The 20,297-nt window shown below is 49.9% G+C and overlaps 2 protein-coding genes across 4 annotated transcripts in view; one reads left to right on the forward strand and one right to left on the reverse strand.

Moving 5' to 3' along the window:
- Positions 1-355, forward strand: part of LOC103622245 (solute carrier family 2, facilitated glucose transporter member 5) — an 11,706-nt gene extending 11,351 nt beyond the window's left edge. Inside the window, exon 14 of the mRNA XM_008641154.2 lies at positions 1-355. The gene's annotated coding sequence lies outside the window, so the exon portion shown is untranslated.
- A 383-nt stretch (positions 356-738) lies between these two features.
- Positions 739-17,505, reverse strand: CA6 (carbonic anhydrase 6). 3 transcript variants are annotated; one of them, XM_017743990.1, is made up of 10 exons: positions 17,136-17,498; positions 10,338-10,429; positions 9,199-9,384; positions 5,752-5,900; positions 5,264-5,359; positions 4,684-4,750; positions 4,033-4,190; positions 3,039-3,162; positions 2,186-2,284; positions 739-1,666 (listed from the first exon to the last, which is right to left on the reverse strand). In XM_017743990.1, the coding sequence occupies exons 2-10, from the start codon at positions 10,414-10,416 to the stop codon at positions 1,053-1,055; spliced, it is 1,572 nt and encodes a 523-aa protein (XP_017599479.1). In that variant the 5' UTR covers positions 10,417-10,429; positions 17,136-17,498; the 3' UTR covers positions 739-1,052. The 3 variants fall into 3 exon arrangements, with proteins under 3 accessions (XP_017599479.1, XP_017599478.1, XP_017599480.1); XM_017743989.1 differs by lacking the exon at positions 10,338-10,429 and having other exon boundaries at positions 17,136-17,505; XM_017743991.1 differs by lacking the exons at positions 10,338-10,429; positions 17,136-17,498 and having other exon boundaries at positions 5,752-5,895; positions 9,199-9,298.
- Between the last annotated feature and the right edge of the window lie 2,792 nt (positions 17,506-20,297).

Here is a 20,297-nt window from a genome sequence, read left to right on the forward strand (position 1 = left end):
AAACAAATACAGGGATTCCTGCTTTGATGCTGATCTGAGAATCACAGAACTGTTAAGGCCAGAAAAGACGTTTAAAATCAAACCCAGCCGAAAACCAGATGCTGCCAAGTCCTCCTCTTGTCCCAAGGAAAGGGAAATGTCCTCAGCCAGCTCAGTTCTGTGACCAAGCAGCCGATGACCTGAGGTGATGTGTGTCCCTGGTGTCCTGACTGACACGTCCTGGGGGACACACGCCAGCCCTTGGGCTGGGTGTGGGGCAGTCGTGTGTAAGGAGTGCACTAAATTCCTCTGAGGAATTGGCACTTGTGTGTTTGAGGGTCCAGCAAGGGGAAATTAAATTTAATTTGTTATATCAGTGTGCCGCCCTCTGTTTTGAAAAAAGCAGAAATGTTGAACAGCCTGGCACAGATTTGGTGTGGTTGATGGAGAATCCTTCACATGATTTGCTTTAACCTTAGAAAATTAGGTTATATATATAATATCTCTGCCCTCAAATTTGTGATATGTAAATGTTGGAAAAGGAGCTGTTTCTATGCTCTGTCTCTACATCCACTACAGAAAAGGAGGCAAAGTCAAGACACAGGGACTGCACAGGGCCTGTCCCAAGACCTGTCCTGCCAGGGCTTTACATCCCCCCCCCTCCTGTGGGATACGACTGCAAGGGAAAGGGGTGGTGAGCTGATGGTGACAAACAGAAGGAAGGACACATGCAGGGAAGATGGTGAGACACAGACTGCGTGAAGGATGGGAGAGAAATTTTATTTGAGGAAGTGGCTCCTTTGACCAGAGAGCAGCTCTTTGGCATGAAGAAAGATCCATATATGGGGACCTAAATCAACCCCTCGGCAGGGATGTAACAACCCAGGGTGCTGGACTGTGCCAAATCCTGCAGTTCTTTGCCTCTATCTCACTGATGGAGGCTTTGCTCTCTTGGAAAAACATGCCAGAGCACCAGGAGGTGCTTAGTGAGCCTACACAAAGCAGGAGCAGAAACAAGCAAACAATCTCAGATTTTCTCAGTTTTCCCAACAAAAAAACCCCAGAGGTTGGGATCAGTGGCAGCTGGTGTCATTGTGCAGAAGCACCCCCCCGAGGAGGGCCATGGGGGTCTGTCCCCAGGCTATGACGTCCCCCTTGAGCTGCCCTGCTTTGCACAGCGCCAGCGCCCGAACCTCTGCGGCGCTGAGGACTCGGCTCCACAGGTTCACCTGCGTCATCCACCCTGCAAAACCATTGGAGAACGTCCCCAGCAGAGTGTCCCTGTCTTTGCCAAGGACCAGTGTCCCCCCAGCCTGGCTCACGTAGCCCTTCTGGACACTCTGTGCTTTGCCAGCTGCCCCGTTGAGCCAGAGGTTGGCCGCTCCTGCCTGGGAGGCCCAGGTCACGCAGTGGTGCAGCCAGTCCTGCGCCCCGTGCTGCAGGGGGAAGCTGAGGAAGTGGCCTCCGATCCAGAGCCCCAGCTCTGCGCCCACGGTCACCAGCAGCTCGTGGTCACTCTCCCCAGTGGAGTAGGACAGGATGGTCTGGCTGCCAGCGGGCTGGGCTCTGCTCCAGAAACACAAGGTGAAGGCTTGGAGGGACACAGCACGGAGGGGATGGACCTCCACAAAGCTCTCAATGTTTTCCACGGGGAAGTAGAAAGCTGGAAAGGTGCTGGATTTCGTACCTGAAATAACCAAAAAGCCAGCAGTTACATTTCCTGTAAATAAGTCCAAATCCTGGAGAATACACCCACAGAACTGAGGGCTGTGTAGTCTGAGCTTTCCAGTTACTGGTGTGTGTTGTGCCAGCAGGGAAGGGGCTGGAAATGATGAAAACCTGAGCTGAGCTCCCCCACCCAACTGTTTAGGGAAATCACTTTTTTCCCTCCTTCCTCCTCTTTTCTCATGTTGTGTACAATAGAGAGGATGATTGTTTATCCCGGGGGAACTGTGAGCTGAAATTTTTCACTTGTCTGTAAAAATGGGCTCCCATGTGGCAGGAGAAAGCTGCAGTTGCTGTGGGAGTAGCTGGGTTAGGGCTGGCCCTCATGATACAGGATTTCCATCAGCAGGCCCAGATATGGGACAAAATTCTACCTGTGGGTGTCAGTACCAAACCTGTCAATGATTTAGGCCACCAGGGTCGGCAGGGCACGGGCTCCTCATCCTCACAAGGTAAGCTGGAGTCAGCCTGTGTTTCTCACCTGTGTGGCTCAGTCCATTCAGCAGCTCTGTCTTCATGTCTTGGAGCTGCATCTGGATTTGGTCCAGCCTGAGGGTGAACTCCTCTGGATGACACTGGGCTAGAGCAATCAGACAGCTGAACTTACAGAAGCCTGGGGCCTACATGTGGTACATTTTCTAGTCTAAGCAAACCCTTAGTTTTAAAATGCAGCTTCTCTCCTCTGTGTGGTGCCTGGCTGCTCAGCCAGAGCTGTTGCGCCACGGTCCAAGCACCAGACACACCTGAGCTGAGGGTCCTGACGTGGTGCCAGGTAGCATCAGCGACCCTGGAGGTGTGTGACACTCAAAAGGCAGGGCTGGCACACACCTTAAACACGGGGTGCCAGCAGGGAGGCACAATGGGGGCACAATGGCCACAGCTGAGGACAACTGGGGGCACAATGGGCACACCTGAGGACAATCAGGAATACAATGGGGACACCTGAGGACACTCAGGAACACAATGGGCACAGCTGAGGACAATCAGGAACACAATGGGCACAGCTGAGGACAATCAGGAACACAATGGGCAACACCTGAGGACAATCAGGAACACAATGGAGACACCTGAGGACAATCAGGAACACAATGGGGACACCTGAGGACAATCAGGAACACAATGGGCACAGCTGAGGACACTCAGGAACACAATGGGGACACCTGAGGACAATCAGGAACACAATGGGGACACCTGAGGACAATCAGGAACACAATGGGCACCTCCACCTGAGCAGGGACACTGCTGCTCCCGGGATGGGGGGTTCCAGCACATCCAGCTGAAATCACCTGCAGTTCACCACCTTCCCCAGGTGTGCTGGGTCCTGTGGCCCTTACCCTGGGCGCGGTGGGCTCGGAAGGAGGCCTCCACCACGCGGCCCTGCAGCGGCTGCACGTGCCGGTAGTCGTTGCGCAGCGTGCGGTTGTGCCAGTCCAGCAGGGAGTTCTCCAGGAGCCGGATCTGGGGACAGCACAAGGACACGACAGGGACATCACAGAGGGCTGGGCACAGCAGCAGCTCTGCCTGGAGCTGCAGTGCACATCCTGCAGCTCGGGATGAGGCTGAGCAACTCTTTAGAGAGGAGTCCTCAGGGTCTCTTGCTGAGTAGCAGCGAGGGAAAGGAACAGAACGTGAGGCTCTTATCAGGTAATTCATGATAAAGGCATTTGGCCTGGGGGGAGTTCTGAACACCTGCCTGATGATATGCATGGATGGAGATTTTGCTGCTATTCTGTACCTTTCTCACAAGTGCCTTGCAGCCTTCCCTGCCAAAAAGAGTGTTTCTTTTTCAAAGAGAGCACACTGTGATCCCCCACTACTGTGGTCTCAGTTTTATCTTGTTCTTCTCCTGGAAGAAAATGTTTCTGATGCTTCTTTATTATTTATTAACTTTAAAGCATTACTTTCAGTGTAAGTCTAGACAAGGAAACCCCCTGAAATACCTTCTAAAATCTGCCAATTATTCTGTAATTATTTTAATGTTATGAATGGCTCTTTTTTGTTTTTTTTTCTTTTCAGGGGGACTCTCTTGCAGTAGTTTTTGCCTTGTTAATTCTCACTGGTCTCTTCCTTTTTATAGTGCTTCAGAGTGCCTGAGATTAACTGAGCAGAGAGTTTTGTTATCAGTCACCAGACCTCGGGTCACCTGCTACACAGCCTGACCCTGCTGTGATGTAGAATCACAGCCACCGGTAACTCCAGTTGCTCAGGAATCCAGCCCAAAAGCTCTGTATGAGAGATGCCCTAAGAGCTCTTCTGTTCCCAAGATCCCTGGAGGACAGAAAAGGAAATGTGTGGAGGGAAGAGAAGCTGGTGACAGCCAGCACTGACCTGTGCATGTGACAGGACAACTGGGGAGTGGAAGATGGTCCAGATGACGCTCTCGGAGCACGGGGGGGTGGTCAGGGAGCCCTGGTACCTGTAGAAGTGTGCAAGGTTTTCTGGCAGCATGGCTTGGACGTCCAGAGAACTGAGCATTGTTGATTGACCTCAAAAGGAAGCAGAGAGATGGTATTAGAAGATAATGGGGAGGGAAGAGAGGTGAAAGTGCTCTCAGAGCTGGGGTTGGCACATCCCCCTGCCCAGAGCACTGGCTCATTAGACCTTTGGTGTAACTGGATGGAGATGGAGAGGAATGAATGGCCCTTTCTGGATTTGTGGTTTGTCAGTCAGAGATATCTGGGTCCTGGGGATGGTGGCAGCTGCTCTCAGTGCTCTGCCAGTCCCTGGGGGTGCTCCCAGGAGGCATTAATGGGTGTGCAGGCTGCAGGAAGCTGATATTTGGTGCTGCAGTGCATTGCACAGACCTCCAGGATGTATTTATTGCTGCCCTGGGAACCTTCCCCACCGCCCTGGGCTGGGCTGGGCTGGGCTGGGCTGGGCTGGCTGGAGTTGTGCAGGGCTGAGGATGTTCCCAGCCCCAGCGTGTACACACGGGCTGTGAGAGCATCAGGGACAGAGAAGGGCGTTCCCAGCTCTTACCTGCAAACCTGATTCTTGCCAGTTTGGAAATGAACTCGCTGTAGTAGGTGTTCTCAAAGTGCCCATCCTAAACACAGCACAGACACTTGGTCAAAAGGCGTGACCTGCCTGTCCTTCTCACTGCTAATCAGCTGGGAGGGGCTAATTGATGAACCGGGAGACCACCACAGATCTCCTGATAGGCCGGGCAATGCAAGGCGTGGTCAGCCCTGTACAGCTTGGGTAGAACAGTGAACAGGACTCTTTTTCACTACTTTTAAATCCACACTGAATCAAGTGTTCCCACTGCAAAGCAGAGCAAGGCTTGGGAGGCACAGCAGGGAAACCCCAGCTGCCACACCTGATACTGCTTTATATATATATGTATATATAATACTAGTTATGGGGCAGTTTTCTGGGGCTCCCAAGTGGTATTGGCTGGTGCTTGAGAAGCCCAGACGGCCCAGGGGAAGCAGCACAGCTTCCTACAGAGGTGTCAGGCACCATCCCTTGGGACAGCTGTACAAAGGTGGCACGGCTGCTTGTGCCTGAGGGAGGTTTCAGCCAGTGCCCCCTGCCCCCAGCCCGGGGTCACACCTACCGAGTACAGGAAGGCCAGCACAGCCAGCCCCTGGGGCTTGTCTTTGGCTTCCTCAAAGCTTGAGTAGTTAGCAGAGTTGTAGTGGACAATGTGCAGCTGTCGGGAGAGAGAGTCTTTTACCGAAAAGTGATGAATGGCTTCTGGGTGCTTTAGAGGAACAGACTGAAGGGACATTCACCACCCAAACTCCTGCTGTTTGTGCCTCCTAGCAGGCCAAAGGGACCTTGGTTTAACAGGTTTGTGGTGACTCTGGGGGAGCAGCTCCAGCTCTGAAGGACACGAGTGCTCTTGCCCTGGCTTTTCTTGGAGCCCTCTGTGCCAGCACCATCAGGCTCAGCCCTCCCACTGCACCAACCACCCACCCTTGTGGGAGCCCTGGTTTCCCCCCGTGCCTCTGCATTGCTTCCTGCAGGCTCTTCCTGCAGCTCCCAGTTTCCCAGCGTGAGAGGCCCAGAGCCCCCTCTCTGCAGCCCCTGTGCCACACGAACCTCGGCGAAGTATCTCATCCCATCGATGGTGTGCTCGGAGCCACTGGTCTCCAGGTCCAGCCCACCCCAGTGCAGGTGCATCTGGACAGCTGTATAGACACCTGGGAGCCCTCTGGAGATGTTCATGGTGGGTGGCAAATCGATCTGAACTGAAAAATAACAGCACTGGAGACAGCAGAGCGTGCAGCCCTGCCCACCCCTGTGGTGGTTCCTACAGTGCCAGTGGCACCCCTGAAATGAGCAGGCACAGTCACGACCCCAGTATGGGAGGGAAAACACTGAAGTTTAAAGCTGGGTGTGCTTAAAACCTTTCCTGGGCTCAGGCTCGTGCAGCACACCAGGACTGGGCACTCAGCAGTGCCTGCAGACTCCTTCTCCCTGAGCAGCTCTGGGTTTGGCATTAGGCACGAAAGAAAGGCTTTAATGCTCAGCTCTCACACTGCACAGCACATCTTGCACAGATTTGTTAACCACTTCCTTTCCAAGGCAGAAAAGGGGAATAGGAATCAACACAGTGCGTGGCCTCATCTGTCACCATAATTCCCAGTGTTCTGGACTCTGCATTTTTGAGGCCCAGCCATTCTGGGAGAGCCCTGTAGGTTTGAAAAGGCTGTGTCATTGCTTGAAGGATTCATGGAGACAAACCTGTTTTCTTCTCCTTGCCAAGGAGTAGTCACAAACCCTTTGTCTTCTGCTAATTCCCTGCCACAAATCATAGATTATGTTAATAAACCTGGGAGCGAAAGTGGAGAATTGCCTCATCTAAATGGAGGCCCCCAGCATGTCATAAAAACTAGCAACCCTCCTTGCAAAATGCAGCCCAGCACATTATTCATTAGTCATAGTTTGGGTTTCTGAGGAGTTGCTTTTGTTTGTGAACTGTTTATAGACAGACAAGATAAAAGCATGCTTCCTTGTAATATCCCAAAGGGTCTAGAGTGGGAGGGATAAAAAAAATCTACCTTCTTCACAAGTTCCCTGCTGACTGCCTTCCATAATGAGGGTTATTTACTTCAAGCACCTCACCAGGGTTTCTACTTTCTACAAAACACAGCCAGGGAATCGTGTTGTGAGTTTGTAACAAGCTTAAGGCTCCTCTAAGATATTCTAAGCAAATATTTGCTGCAAGCACGAAGGTAGGGAATAGCCTGGTTTGCTGCTACTTTTCACCCATGTGGAGGTGAGTGGCAAGTGTGACTGCTCTGAGCTGGCAGTGCCTCGCTCCTGCTTTGCTCTGGCTCTGCCAGGCGGTGGAGGATTGATGCCATGAAGATTTTTGCCTTTTCTTTTATACCCCTGTTATACCTTTTTACAACTTCTGTATTCCTAGTGCTTTTTGCCTCCATTCTTGGACTTGTTTGTCAAGCTAAGAGACTCAACATTTTAGAAGCTTCCTAGCTAGGGATCAGTGTGCCCCAGACCCCAAGGTCCCCTCCAGAACACATTCTGTAAACCAAGATAGAACCATCCAGGGGAAGGCTCCTTGGGGAGGGGGGCTCACTTGAGCCTCTCATTGGGGAATCTTTGATAGATCTGCTAATTAGTAACACCTAGAATGTTATACCCAATGTTGGGAGACACAGAGACACAGACAGAGACAGACTGGGTGGGGTGCATCTCGATGCACATGACCTGGACGTGTGCACCTAAGGATCCTTAAAATAAATCCCAAGGTAAAATCCCTTTTCCCCTTCTAACCATGTATGCCTCTTGATTTTAAGACCAGGAAAAGGCATCAGGATGAGCTGGGGCTGTGCAGTGAGAGTGCAGCTGAGCCTTCCCCAGCGTTCCTGCTCTGCAGACTGGACTCTGCCCAGCCCTGCCCTGCAGGCACAGCGCACACAGCCAGCCTGCCTGCCCAGCTCTGCCCCTGAGGAGGCCGAGTGGACGAGGGGCACACTTCAGGTCCCACTTAAATCTGCCCCTGGAGGAAGATGCACACATGGATGATATTTTAATTTTTCAGAGCTGTGCTTGTCCTTGCTACCAGCTGGAGGACCAACCCTCTTTAAAACGAAAAGAAAGGTCCAAATACAAAAGGTTTTGTTAACCCAAGGCTCTGTGTGTGAGTGTCTGCACCCAGACTCACACCACAGCAAACAGGCCTTAGCAGGTGGGGTTTAGCCTGGTGCTAACACAGCTACAGAGAAAATGAACCTGGTTTCCTGGGTGAGACATTTGGGGTTTGGCTCTGAGAGCCTGTAAGGAGAGTCCTGCTGATAAATCCCTCGGCTGTCCCTTTCAAATCTGCTGAGTGTTTTCCCTGAGAGGTTCTGCTGCCCCGTCCCATCTCACTGAAGCCAATAGAAAACCCCAGCCTGACTCACAGGAGCTGTGAATAGGGACACTCGTTTGTCTTTGTGCTTTAGGAAACTGCCCCGCATCAGAAAATCATTGTTGGGAAGTTAACAAAAGAATGGGCAAATACACACACGCAGTCAAAAAAGCTAAACCTGCAAGAATTAATGTCTAGGCAGGCAGGGCAGTAGTGCTGACAGGAGAGCTTCGAGCTGAACGCTGAGTCTGTGTGGCAACACAAAAGGAGGTACAATTTTCAGGAACACAATCACAACAGTCTTCCTCTGCTGGCACTTTGTCTCACCTCTCCACTGCGCTGCCCTCACACCGTTTTTCTCCCTCCTTGTTACAGAGAGCAAGGAAGAGCTGTTGTGCAGCATTCAAGAGCCGACAGCTTTATGTTCCCAACGCCTTCCCAAAAGCACTCATCCTCTCTCCACTGCAGCCGCCAGAAAATTCTCTCATTGCTTATCTGTAGTCCAAAGGCATTATCCCAACAGTACCAGCTGATGAATTATTTAGGAAATGAATTACAGATTGCAGCAGGGGAATCTGGGATCTCCTAAATTGTAAGCCTTGCCCTGAAACTGTGCAGCCAAAGGCCAGGCTTTTAACATGTGCTGTGCTTCAGTTTCCCTTCCTGAGCCCCAAAATACCAATCCTCTGGCTGTGAGGGAAGGATCCTGCTCTGTGTGGTACTCTGGGTGACCTACATCCAACCAAACCTGGGATGCAAAGGTTTCCATTCCTGTCACTTCTTATTAACATACAGGCCAAGAGATGCATTTTTCTGAATGCAGAGGAGTCAGTGTGGCCCAAACACCACTCACTGCTGCAGTCCTGTTGTCTCGTAGCACATTAAAGGAAAGGGTCAATCTAGAATTCTCCAGATGCATTTTATCCCTTTTTCATGTCCAACAGAGAAAACACCTTGCAGAGACCTAACTGCCTTTTATTTGTCTGGTTTATTTATGTATTTCTGGAGAGCTTTCCTGGGCGAGTGAGGAAAACAGCAAACCCAAGAGAGCAGAACGAAGTGAGATGGCAGAGTGAGTTCAAGAAAAGGGCATTGTCTGTGAGTGCATTTCCATAGCTAAAACAAGAGATCTGCTCCTGCAGTGCCCTGAGCCTGACACCCCCCAGCCTTACCAGAGTGGCCATTGTTGGTCATCCTGAACTGGCCCTGCAAGGGCCCATCGTAGCCACCGAGCTCCAGCTGCAGCAGCAGGGGGTTGTACCTCACTTTTCTCCTCTGGATGTCGATTGGAGATTGCTGCTTGCCAGCACAGTCTGGGAAGTGCTGTCCCCAGTGCTCTTCGTCCAGCTCTCCTTCTCCTGGAGGGGAGGCAAGGGAGGTGACAGGGGCGCGGGGGGAAGTGCTGTTAGTCAGGAATCAGAGAACTCTCCTCACCTGCCAGCAGGAAATGCCAATCTAATTATTGTAACACCAGGAACTGCAGCCATGAAAGGTTGCTTTGCCTTCCCCAGAGTGAAAATGCACATTATTGTGTCTGCAGGACAACTGTGCTGCAAAGTAAGAAACCTGCATTGCAGCAGCAGCTCAGTGATGGCTGGAGACTGAACCTCCAGCAGAAGAGGAGCGGTGTTTACATGGAAATGGGGATTTAAACGGGTCCCGACTGCCAGAGGTGTGGAATTGGCTTCTTAACCAGTGTGTGAATAGGATCAGAGCAATAGGCAGGAAGGCTCAGCTTAGGATCAGGAACTGACAGCAATTAGTTATTTTTAACTACAGAGAGAGCAATTGCATTATTGCAACTCTTCAGCAATATCCTTTGTTTTAGCTTAGGCCACTGAAGATCATAAAAGGATTAACACTTACTTCAGTGAGTTCTGCAAACAACCCCCTGACAAATGAAATTTAGATAAAATTTCCCCCAAAAAATATAAATACCTAAATAAGTACTTCTCAGTGCTCTGTACTGCCTGGGATATGACAATAAAATAAGAAGCAGGCAGTATTTAAAGCTTTTCCTTCCAGGATCACCCAAAGGGCAGCTTTTCTTCTAACACATTCTGAAGGTTTCCCCCATTGTTTGAACCTCGTTGTGCTGCCAACCCTGATAATGTGTCCTAACCACACAAAGAAGTAAAAAGAGGTGACATTGAGGAGAATCACTTTCAAGACACAGAGGCATCAATAAAGTGGAATAAATTAGCTGCTCTGTGATCTCTCGCTAAGGGACAGCCAAGCTGCTTCTGCAGCACAAAAGGGAAGGGAGCCTCTTGAGCAGCAGCAGCCCCAAAGCAGCCCCGTTTTTCGTTACCTTTGTATGTCCAGGGCACCTCGTGGGTGTGGCTGAGAGGCGCCAGGAGCAGGCGGAGCAGGAGCGCTGCCATCAGCATGTCCGTGTTGTACCTGCAGCCAGAGCCCAGGGGAGTGATTGCTGCAGAACACCCTCAGGATGCTGACAACCCCCCACTAAATGCTGATTTACTGCGGGTCTGGCCTTTCCAGCACCTCTCCTGCCCTTTTCCTCGCCCACCCCAGGCAGTAACACCAACGATGCCCGCAGACAATCTGTCCGGCCAGTCAGCTCTGCTGACCCCCTTGGCTGAGCTGGCCCTGCAGAGGGGACGCGTTTCCCCCGATGGCCAAAGCTGATGCCCTCGGGGTCGCTGTCTGACCCCGGCTGCTGCACAGCTCTGCCCGCTTTTCCTGTCCATTCATTCCCCATGAATGGGCTGAAAAGCTGCTCGCTGCAAGTACCGGTGCAGCAGTGCTCTGTAAGCAAAAATACCCAGCCCGGCTCTCAGACCTGCTTCCCTTTACACAGAGCAAGGAGCCAAGGCAGAGGGCATTTAGAGGACTGGATTTCAAAAGTGCAGAGCATTCATAATCTTACCAGAAATCGAAACTGTGGACACTTATAAGCTTGTCTGAAAATCAGACTCCTGAGACTGCGTTTTAAAGCACTCCACACCCCTGAGCCTTAGCATTCAACTTTCAGCACCTTCCCTCATCACTGAAAATCCAGTTTTGAATGGGAGAGATTTGCAACCTTTGAAAAACTCAGAGCTCTCAAAAACCATTTAGACTTGAAAGATACAGGCACCATACAAGAGACTGAAACCCTGATGGCTTTTCAAAAATCATACAGGAATGCAAATAAAAACGAGCAGGTGACAGGTGTCTAAATGCTCTTGTGGACTTCTGTATCTCTTCAGACACTTGATTTCCTTAAAAATGTGTCCCAAGCAAATACTTGTCTATGGTCCAGTAAAAGTCCTTTGGCAGAACAGGGAACAGACCACGGATTCTCTGCCTGCCTTTTTGTATCCTGTCACCAGGCAAATGCCATTCCCTTTGAAAAACCTCCTCCTCCCTCCAGGAATGACACACTGCTGCCAGCCCTTTCTTCCCAGCCGTGGCCCCCAGCTCCTAAACCCACGGTTCCAAAACAAAAGGGGAGCAGAAATCTCCCCAGGAATGGAATTTTTACCTTCTATGGAAAAGAACTAGCGATTCCAACAAAAGCAGCATAGCTTGGCTGTTGGTTTTAGGTGTCAGGCAGCAATATTAAACACAAGGCAAGGCAGCTCAGATCAGTGATATCTCAACACTTCTGTTCGCAGTGTGCCTGCCTCTTGTTATAAAATTGGCAATTATTTTCAGGAACAAGGTGATTTTCAGTCACTCAGCGAGGTGACTCAGGTGAGTCTAGGGGTGAGGGTCAGTTGAGCTGCACAGAAGGGTCCCAAGCCCAGACCTGGTGTGGCAGTTTGGGGCAGTTTGGGGCAGTTTGGGGCAGTTTGTTCTGCAGTTTGGGCAGGACAGGCCCCGAGATGCTGCAGCACAGGCAGTTGGGGGCAGTGAGGTAGGTGAGGAAAGATTTTTCTGCCTCCCTGAGTATGAACCACCCTCCATTCACTTCTTTCTTCACAGTTGGTACCTGGGGCACAACTGCCCCAGGTGCCCCATCCCTGGGAGTGTCCAAGGACAGGTTGGACAGCACTTGGAACAACTGGGGATAGTGGAAGGTGTTCCTGCCCATGGTGGGGGGTTGGAACAAGCTGCTCCTCAGCATCCCCTTCCCACCCAAGCCATTCTATGAATAATAACAGCAATTCAACACTAAGAGCCACAGGTGAGCTACAGGTGCCATGGGAACTCAGGTTTCTGTGCTGCAGAACAGAAGCAGGTCTTCTACTCAAAATTTTGTTCTTTGCAAGTGAATTGTTAACATTAAAAGGCCTTTCCTGGGTTGCTGTTGGTGCAGTGCCTATTTAATCTTTGGGAACTGGTGCAATATTGAGCTGATTAACCAAATGTGTTTTTTCCCCTCTCTCCTCCAAAGAAGTCATTTATTCTGACGGTTGCACTGAACTGTGTATGGACCAAACTAAGCAAACATGCCCTGCAATGCACTTCTTAATCCTTGTGTATCCAGTTGTGTAAATAGGCTTTGAAATTAGCTGAGGGTGAAATTTTGGGGGTTTATACCTCTTTGCACTTCAGGATTCCACACAGCAGCACAGGAGGGCGTGAAGAGTCAGGCACAGGAGCTCACCTCTGCTTGGAGCACCTCTCCTGTCACCTGCCTGTGAGGGCACCAGGGAGTGGAAATGGATGTCACACGGTGACAAGCTGCTTCCCTTGCCTGTGCTTTATTGATCAGCCAGCCCAGTCTGCACAAAGGACTTGAACTAAAGCCCATTCGGGAATGTACCAGTGCCAGGAAACTGGAGATGACAGTGAATTAATTTTTAATGGAGCTTTTGCAACATTTGTGACATTTCACTTGACATCAGCAGGAGCTGTGGGTGCTCAGCACATCCAAACCCCACATCTCTGTTAGCTCAAATTATTGTCTTTAAAGTCCCTTCTAACCCAAACCATTCTGTGATTCTATGAAGACAGCAGTCTGTGGAAAGGATTTACTAAGGGCACAAAGCATGAATTTGTTTTGGGGTTAGGACAGAACAATAATTCTAATTAAGTGATTTAAATGTATTTGGATATTAAGCTTCTAACTACAAGCTGAATATTGTGGAAGTCCTTCTCCCATATAACGTATTGCCCACATCCACCACTGGTTACTGGATCTTGGAGCTTTTTTAATGTATGTGGTGTTAAATCTGGCTGGCCTGAGGCTTGTCTTGGTCAGCTCTTTTGCTACCTGGATATAATTGCTAGAGAGAAATAGGGACAAAGTGCCTGGGAACTCCATGCCTGAGGTGAACTGGGGATTCACAGGTGAAGACTGTAACAGGACTCATCTCTGCGCTGAGATTTAGCCAGTGATAAAATCTGATGCTGTATATATCAGCCATGAATATTCTTGGCATGATTTCTTCCCAAGGGCAGGGAACTTTCACACAGACTCCAGCCTTCCCCCTCCCGCCTCGACTGCAGTAGGAAATAAGCCTTTTATCCCACATCATTGGCTTCCATGCACTTCACTTTTATCTCTACAGTTTTCCCTGACTCTTTGCCATCTTTTAAATCCTGCTTCTCCCAGGCTATTCTCTCTGTCCTCGCTGGCCTAAAGCTCAGCTCAAGTCTGACATTCTGAGTATTGGTGGCCACATTAAAACCTTGACAGGGCATTGAAGTAGCTGGCTCAAACCTCAGTGCTCCTTTGACCCAGAACTTGAAAGGGTTAAAAAAAAAAGCAGGAATTCGGGCAGGGCTTGCAGTAAGAGCTGCATCACTCCCCAGACCAGCAAACATTTGACCAGGAACAGGCTGTTTGAAGTGAGATGGACAGAGTACCTTCAGTCAGGCTATCCAGGTTTTTCTAAGTGAGTCTAAAACCTCTTCAAACAGAGCCCTCTCTGCTGAGGTTGTGCTGGATGAGTGAAAGTATCCAGAGCCTACACAAGTTTTATGAAAGACAAAGATCAGCCAGTGCTGGCAGGCCCAGACCCCTGAGGAAAGCTGACAATAGCTGTGCAGATTGAAACATGAGATTCTTTTATTCAACAATTCCTGTAATGTTTCTACATCTTATTTCCAAAACTGGCCCTCTTTTCTTTGAAATTTTGCCCATGGTTTTTTTTTTCCCCCCCTTTTGCCCCTGGTTTTCAAGTACATACAGAGATCACAGAGGTAGAAAAGTGCTGGAATTCATTTCTCCAGTTCACACAATCCCTTTAGACCTCCTTCATCTTATATAATATTTTGATGTATTTGACTAAATTTAATCATAGAATCACAGAATGGTTGGGTTTGGAAGGCACCTTAAAGAACATCTAGTCCAACCCTCTGCCATGGGCAGGGACACCTTTTTACTTTCTTCTGATACAAATTCAGACACCTTTATTGATTCTGCTGAAGCTTTGTGGTAGAAATGGGCTTTGAGACAGTCAGAGACAGACACCAGAGATCTACACCAGTGCTCCTAAAGGCAGGATTTGCCCATTTGAAAGCAGAGAGGTTTCCTCTGTGAATTCCATTTCACGGTCTAACAGATCTCAGCATTAGCTACCTGCAGTTCATTGTCAACCTAAATTTTCTTTTGCTCAGTTTCAGCCAATTACTCTTAGTTATAGCTATAACCCTTGGATTATCTTAAAATAGTGTTCTGTTTTTAATGTTCACATCACTTCTGGGGTGGTTATCACCTCGCTGTACCGTGGGCAGGAGCAGCCTTTCAGTGCCATTTCCCCAAGGTGGAGGAAAGGACAATGTGATGCTATAAAAATGAGAGAACACGGTCAAATAATCCCCCTTCATTTCCATTTCCAGGAAACGTCAATACAGCTCTTGTAATGCCTCTTTAGAGCTGCTCTGCAGACTTTGCTGAAAGGGATTTCACGTTCTGGATCTCTGCTTGAGACTTTGGAAGAAAGCAAAGCATGAAGGGAGGATTAGGAAGGGGGAGGCCAAACTTCCCACTGCATTGAGTGTGAGGATTGAAGGAGCTGTGTCAAGAGAGGGTCTCAGAGAAATGTTTCCATCATCCCAGGGCTCTGTGCTGTGCACTGCATGGGATAGAGGAGGAATGACTCTGTGACAAAGCAGCTTGGCAGCGTGTGCCAGTACCTGTTCACGGTGCTATTGGTGAATTACACCTATCTGCACTGCTCCCCTTAAAAGTGTTCCGTTTGCTCCTGATCTCCCGGTGTAATGGCAGGCAGAGGAAGCACAATTGCTGCTCAATCTCTCTGAAAATCAACATCAGCAGTGCACAAACAGAGGAGAAGACCCCAAGCCCCTTAACAAACAAACAGTGCACAGAACAAGGAAAGGCTCTGGAAACTGCTGCTGCCCATTGCTGGGTAAGCACTTTTCCTTTCTGCATTGTGTGTTGAGCAGCTGTGACATCCAGTGGCCAAACACAATACGGTTGGGTCTGGTACAGACCTCTTCATACATGGTAACAATAACAGAGCCCTTCCATGGCACTTTTCATCTTCAAAAAGCTGTATAAGCACGAATTCATTAACCCCTGCACAGCTCAGCAGGGCAGACCAATGCAGTGATCCCAAGAGAGGGGGACACCACTCTCCAAGCTCTCCAAAGACATGGCAATCAGCCCTTCAGGGAGAGAAGAGCCTGCTACAGGACCAGAGTGCAGGACCTTCACCCCCCAGGGCAAAGAGCAGCTGCTGAGAGATAAGGGATCAGAAAGGTGCAGCTCACTCAGCACCTGATGAAGAGGCCACACCTGAGGGATAGGTTGTGCTTGTTTTCCCAAGAGAAAAAAAATCCATGGTAAAAGAGGGGAAAAGATGGGGAAAGCTGAGATTACAGCAGGACCAGAGAGGCTTTGGAAGAGATCCTTTGTCAGAGGCCTGGCCTGAGGAAAAAGCTTCTGCAGAGATTTTCTGAAAACATCAGAGGACTTTGCTGATAGATGTGGAAGGTAGGGAAGGCAGCACAAGTGTGGATTGGGATTAAGAAATGCAGTGGTAGAATCAAAATGTGACTGTAAGGAGATGCTACCTTAAACTTCCTTTCTAGCCCACGCAGGAAACCAGCCTTGCCAGAGAAGCTGTGTTCTATATGGGTACCTTTGGTGCCAACCCAGGCATGCCTGTTCCTCTTGATCATAAAAGCAGACTTCAGTGAGATGCATTCAGAGATCCAAACTGAGGACAGATGCATCCAGTTTCAGTGACCAAGAAACCGGTCCCTGCTCTCCTGAGCTCATCACTGCCCCAGCGTTTGCTTGCTCAGTTCTGCAGTGTTTTCTTCTGCAGGCAAGGTCACTGCGGGGACCTTCAGAAGGAGCAAAGTGCCCCCAGTGCCTCCTCTCCCAGCACCTCATCACCACTGCATTCTGAGGAGCTAAAAGTGATGATGAGAGCTAAAAGTGTTTCCCATGAGAATGAGGTTGAATTTCAAGACAGGAAGACAACATGAAGGAAATTTAAATCCTACTGTCTGTGCTGTACCTGTTCTGTGGCAAGAGAATCCTGCTTGATAACTCTTGTGCTTTACATAAGTATTTTGCACTCATTAAGGAAACAAATGAGTTGTTATTGGACTACTTTTCTTTTTTTTGGTTTTTTTTATTGTTTTTTTTGGTTTTTTTCAGGTTATCATTCAAAAAAACTCCAACCCTAAACTCCAAATACTATTTCTTAATGGCTAATCGATTCCTATTGGTTTCCTTCCAAATGACCATTCCCCACACCCTGAAAATGGATGTAGTAGTTGTATATGTAGGTTAGCATTTACAGGAGTAAAGAATATTCTGCCTGGTACCACCTGAGTGTCTCACACAGCCCTCGTGTACTTGTGAAGGCTAAGGAAGAACCCACACTGCACACAAACCTGTGTCCACACTAGCCAGTATGGACTAGCCAGTCCTTCTCCAAAGCCCTGGGAGAAGACAGGATAATGAAGAGACGTGCTGGAAGTTAAGAGCATTAAGCAAGCCATGAGGTCTGTCACCTCCAGCTGTTTCACTATTCATGTGCCTAAAGCCCGTGTGCCTCATTGCAGGGTGAAGCTGTGAGACAAAGGCATGGCAGAAAATGAGATAAAAAGTGAGAGAGAAGGATGTAAAGTCAAGTCTGAGGAGGTCCCGAATGCCTGGAAGAAAACATCTTAAACAGTCACTCCACAATTTAATAGATACCCAGAAAGAGCATTAGTCAGACTCTGCCATTACCTTTCCAATGAGCGTTCCTTAAAAACACCAGGATCTGCAGGGTCAACGAAGAGCAGAAATCTGAGGGACAGAGTGCTGACTTCTGCATCCGATGGCTTCCCTCCGGAGATCCCACCCGGACTGGAGTGAGGTGCAGAGCCTGGTTCCCTGAGATGCAGAGCTGCCCTCCCAAAGGAACCTGATCAGAACACAAACAGGCTGGCACTTGCCGAAGTGTTGGATGGAGCGGGCGAGGGAGGTGCACACGCAGCCACCCAGACACATCTTCAGGTGTTCTGGGAGGCACTGGGGAGAAAGAGAAGTCCCTGAGCATTCAGGAAGTGCTTTCAAGGTGCTCTGAGAGCTCACGCCCTGGAATGCGCCCTGCACTGCTGATGGTTATTAACACTTTAATGCATCGCAAACAAGTCCTGATCTGTGGTGGTTCTGCTCCTACCTTGGCACCCTCAGCTGCCTGAACCAGTGATTTCACACTCTGCAAAGCTCAGGAGGCTCCTGCCCAGCTGCTCTAAACAGGGCAGGGAAAGGCTGGCCTGCTCGGCTTCTGTGCTCAGCAGCATGTTGCAAACAAACAAAAAATTGACATTTATCACACTTCCAATTTTACCTGTAAAGCACAAGGAATGCGAGGCCTTGCAGCGGAGGGATTTTGCTGGTGAGAGTCGTCCTCCATTTCTGGCTGGTGGATGCCTGTGAGCCAGGTCTGTGTCGGTGGTTTTTCCCCATCTGCTCCATCAGCAGTTCCTCTGCTGTGTTAGTGTTCCTGAGTGGGCTGTCGAATGGGAGCACAAGCTTCATGTGTCCCCAAACTCTCTGTCCCCAGTGTCCACCCATTAGCCATACAAGGCCACTTCCAAACCACGAAATATTTTAAGAGTGTACTGAGTATTTGATAAAGCTCGGATTCCCAAAGAAACCCATGCTTCCTAGATATCCTATAGCCGTGGGGATGCTCTTTAAAGGAAGACAAAAATCAGGCAGGATACATGACTGAGCAGTGGCATTTTTAACATCAGCTCTGAGTTTAATTTTAACACGTACGGCACAGTGCAGTTTTAAATCTGCTGATCCAGGAAAAAATTATACCAACACCTGAACAGTGCCAGGCTTGTGCTCATGGATGCCTGACCACTGCTGTCTGCAGCTACCGCAGCCCCGGTGCCTGCAGCTGTGTCTCCACGGGGACTCGGGGCCACTGGAGCGCACGGGACCCCTGGCACAGCGTCCGTGGCTCCTGCCAGGATGGGGAATGCAGGCTCTCAGCTCTCAGCTCATTGCTCACCCTCCAGCCAAGGAAATTTGTGCTGCCTCTGTGGTTGCAAGGGAAGGAGAGCCCAGGCAGGGGACAAGTCCTAAACCCTTCCTCACAAGCTCCGAATTCTTTCTCGCAAGGCTGGTCTCCTAGGGTCAGTTCTCCCCCACAGCTTGGGTTTGGTTGAATGGGAATAGGGCAAGCGCTCAGTGCTCCAGGCAGGGGCTTTGCTTTACACCCATTTCTGCCCCCCCACCGAGCTAATGATGACCTCTCAGAATACGTTTTGTCCCCAAAGAGCACCCTGCTGTACCTCAGCATCAGCCTTTGCTCAGCTACTACAATGTTTAATTTCAGCCTCAGGCTTTCTTGTGCTCCATTTTCTTTAGCTCATTATAAGACTTGACACCTCTGTGTGATTTTCCTTTATGGCAATAAAGGCACTTCTACAAAGTGCAAAGATAGTGAAGCATCTCTAATCCAGCAGTTAACCAGCATTAAAATCCAGCTTTATGATTTCCAGCATCTGGAATGTGTTTTTACAGGAAATGTTCCCCTCTCGTGCCCTCCCACCAGGAAGGGTAAGGCTGCAGGATAAGCCAGTGCTGCCAAGGACACAGCTCTGAGGGGTACAATGTGCAGTTTTGGGGGGGGCTGGCACTTCAAAGAATTCTCTACCTGCAAGCGACAGTTTAATTCCAAGGGTTTTTCCTGCCCAATGTTGCTTTATCTCAGCAGCATTTTGACCTCACCCATGGCTGTGGAGCCACACGAACGTGCAGGGAAAGCACGAACCCCGCATGCAGTGTCACACAGGGCACTGTCACAGAGCAGCCTGGCTTCCACAGGGAGCCTGGGGGTCACACGGGGGTCCGAGGGCACTGTGGCAGCCTGGAATGCCTCGGGAAGGTCAGTCCAGCAGACTTCCTTTGCTCTTTATTAGACTTTAAGCTTGCCCCGAGGGGATGTTCTCAGGAAGGAAAGAAAAATGTGCCCAGAAGATACATCAGTCAGAGGCTGGCAGGGCGAGGGAGGGCTGGAGGAGCGCAAACTGCACCCATCTGTGAGCAATAAAATGGCTTTGTTGGCACAGTCAGGGTGAACGGGGCACTGCCATATCCTCACAGACAGAACCAGAATGGTTTGGGTCGATGGGACCTTAAAGCTCAACCCATCCCACCCCAACCATGGGCAGGGACACCTTCCACTATCCCAGGTGCAGATCCAGGCAGAACACCTGGGAAAGTTTGTGTTCCTGCTGTGTCATAGCCCAGCACATTAGTGCTCCTCCTCCACCCCAGGAAGTGTGATGGTTATTCGCTTCAAAATCAGAGTGAGTATTTACTGTGTTTGTAATTAACCTTTCCCTAGAGCTAATACAAACATGCACGCACGCCCCTTCCAGCCTTCCTCTTTCCAAGTTTACTCGCTATTCCCACACCCTCTCAGGCCCAGCTCCCACAGTCCCTCCTCATCAAGGAGATGCTCCAGACCCCAGCCTGGACCCCCTCCAGTCGCTCCTTGTCTTTCTTGCACTGAAGAGCCCAGAAGTGGACACAGCGTCCAGATGGACACAGCTGTGGGGAAAGGCTGAGGGACGGGGATTGTTCTGCCTGCACAGAAGCTTTGGGGCGGCCTCACTGTGGCCATCCAGTGCCTGAAGGGAACTTAGAGGAGAGATGGGGAGACACTACTTACAAGAGCATGTCGTGACAGGGTAAGGGGCAATGGGTTCAAACTGACAGAGGGCAGGTTTGGACTGGAGATTAGGAAGGAATTCCGTGTGAGAGTGGTGAGGCCCTGGCAGATGGAGGATAACTCTGAAAGCGTTCAAGGCCAGGTTGGATGGGGCTTGGAGCAAGCTGGGATAGTGGAAGGAGTCGCTGACCAGGGCAGGGGCTTGGAACATC

This window comes from Corvus brachyrhynchos, unplaced genomic scaffold (assembly GCF_000691975.1).
Source record: "Corvus brachyrhynchos isolate BGI_N302 unplaced genomic scaffold, ASM69197v1 scaffold68, whole genome shotgun sequence".
In the NCBI taxonomy this organism is placed as follows: Eukaryota; Metazoa; Chordata; class Aves; order Passeriformes; family Corvidae; genus Corvus; species Corvus brachyrhynchos.

Bases quoted from the DNA above. Each gene is read 5' to 3' on its own strand.
- CA6 (XM_017743989.1), bottom strand. From the start codon at position 17,448: ATGCTCAGGGACTTCTCTTTCTCCCCAGTGCCTCCCAGAACACCTGAA. The intron at 5,360-5,751 runs GTTCGTGTGGCA...CTCTCCCGACAG, and splicing joins GGATGAGATACTTCGCCGAG to CTGCACATTGTCCACTACAA. The intron at 4,191-4,683 runs GTAAGAGCTGGG...CTTCCTTTTGAG, and splicing joins GGCAAGAATCAGGTTTGCAG to GTCAATCAACAATGCTCAGT.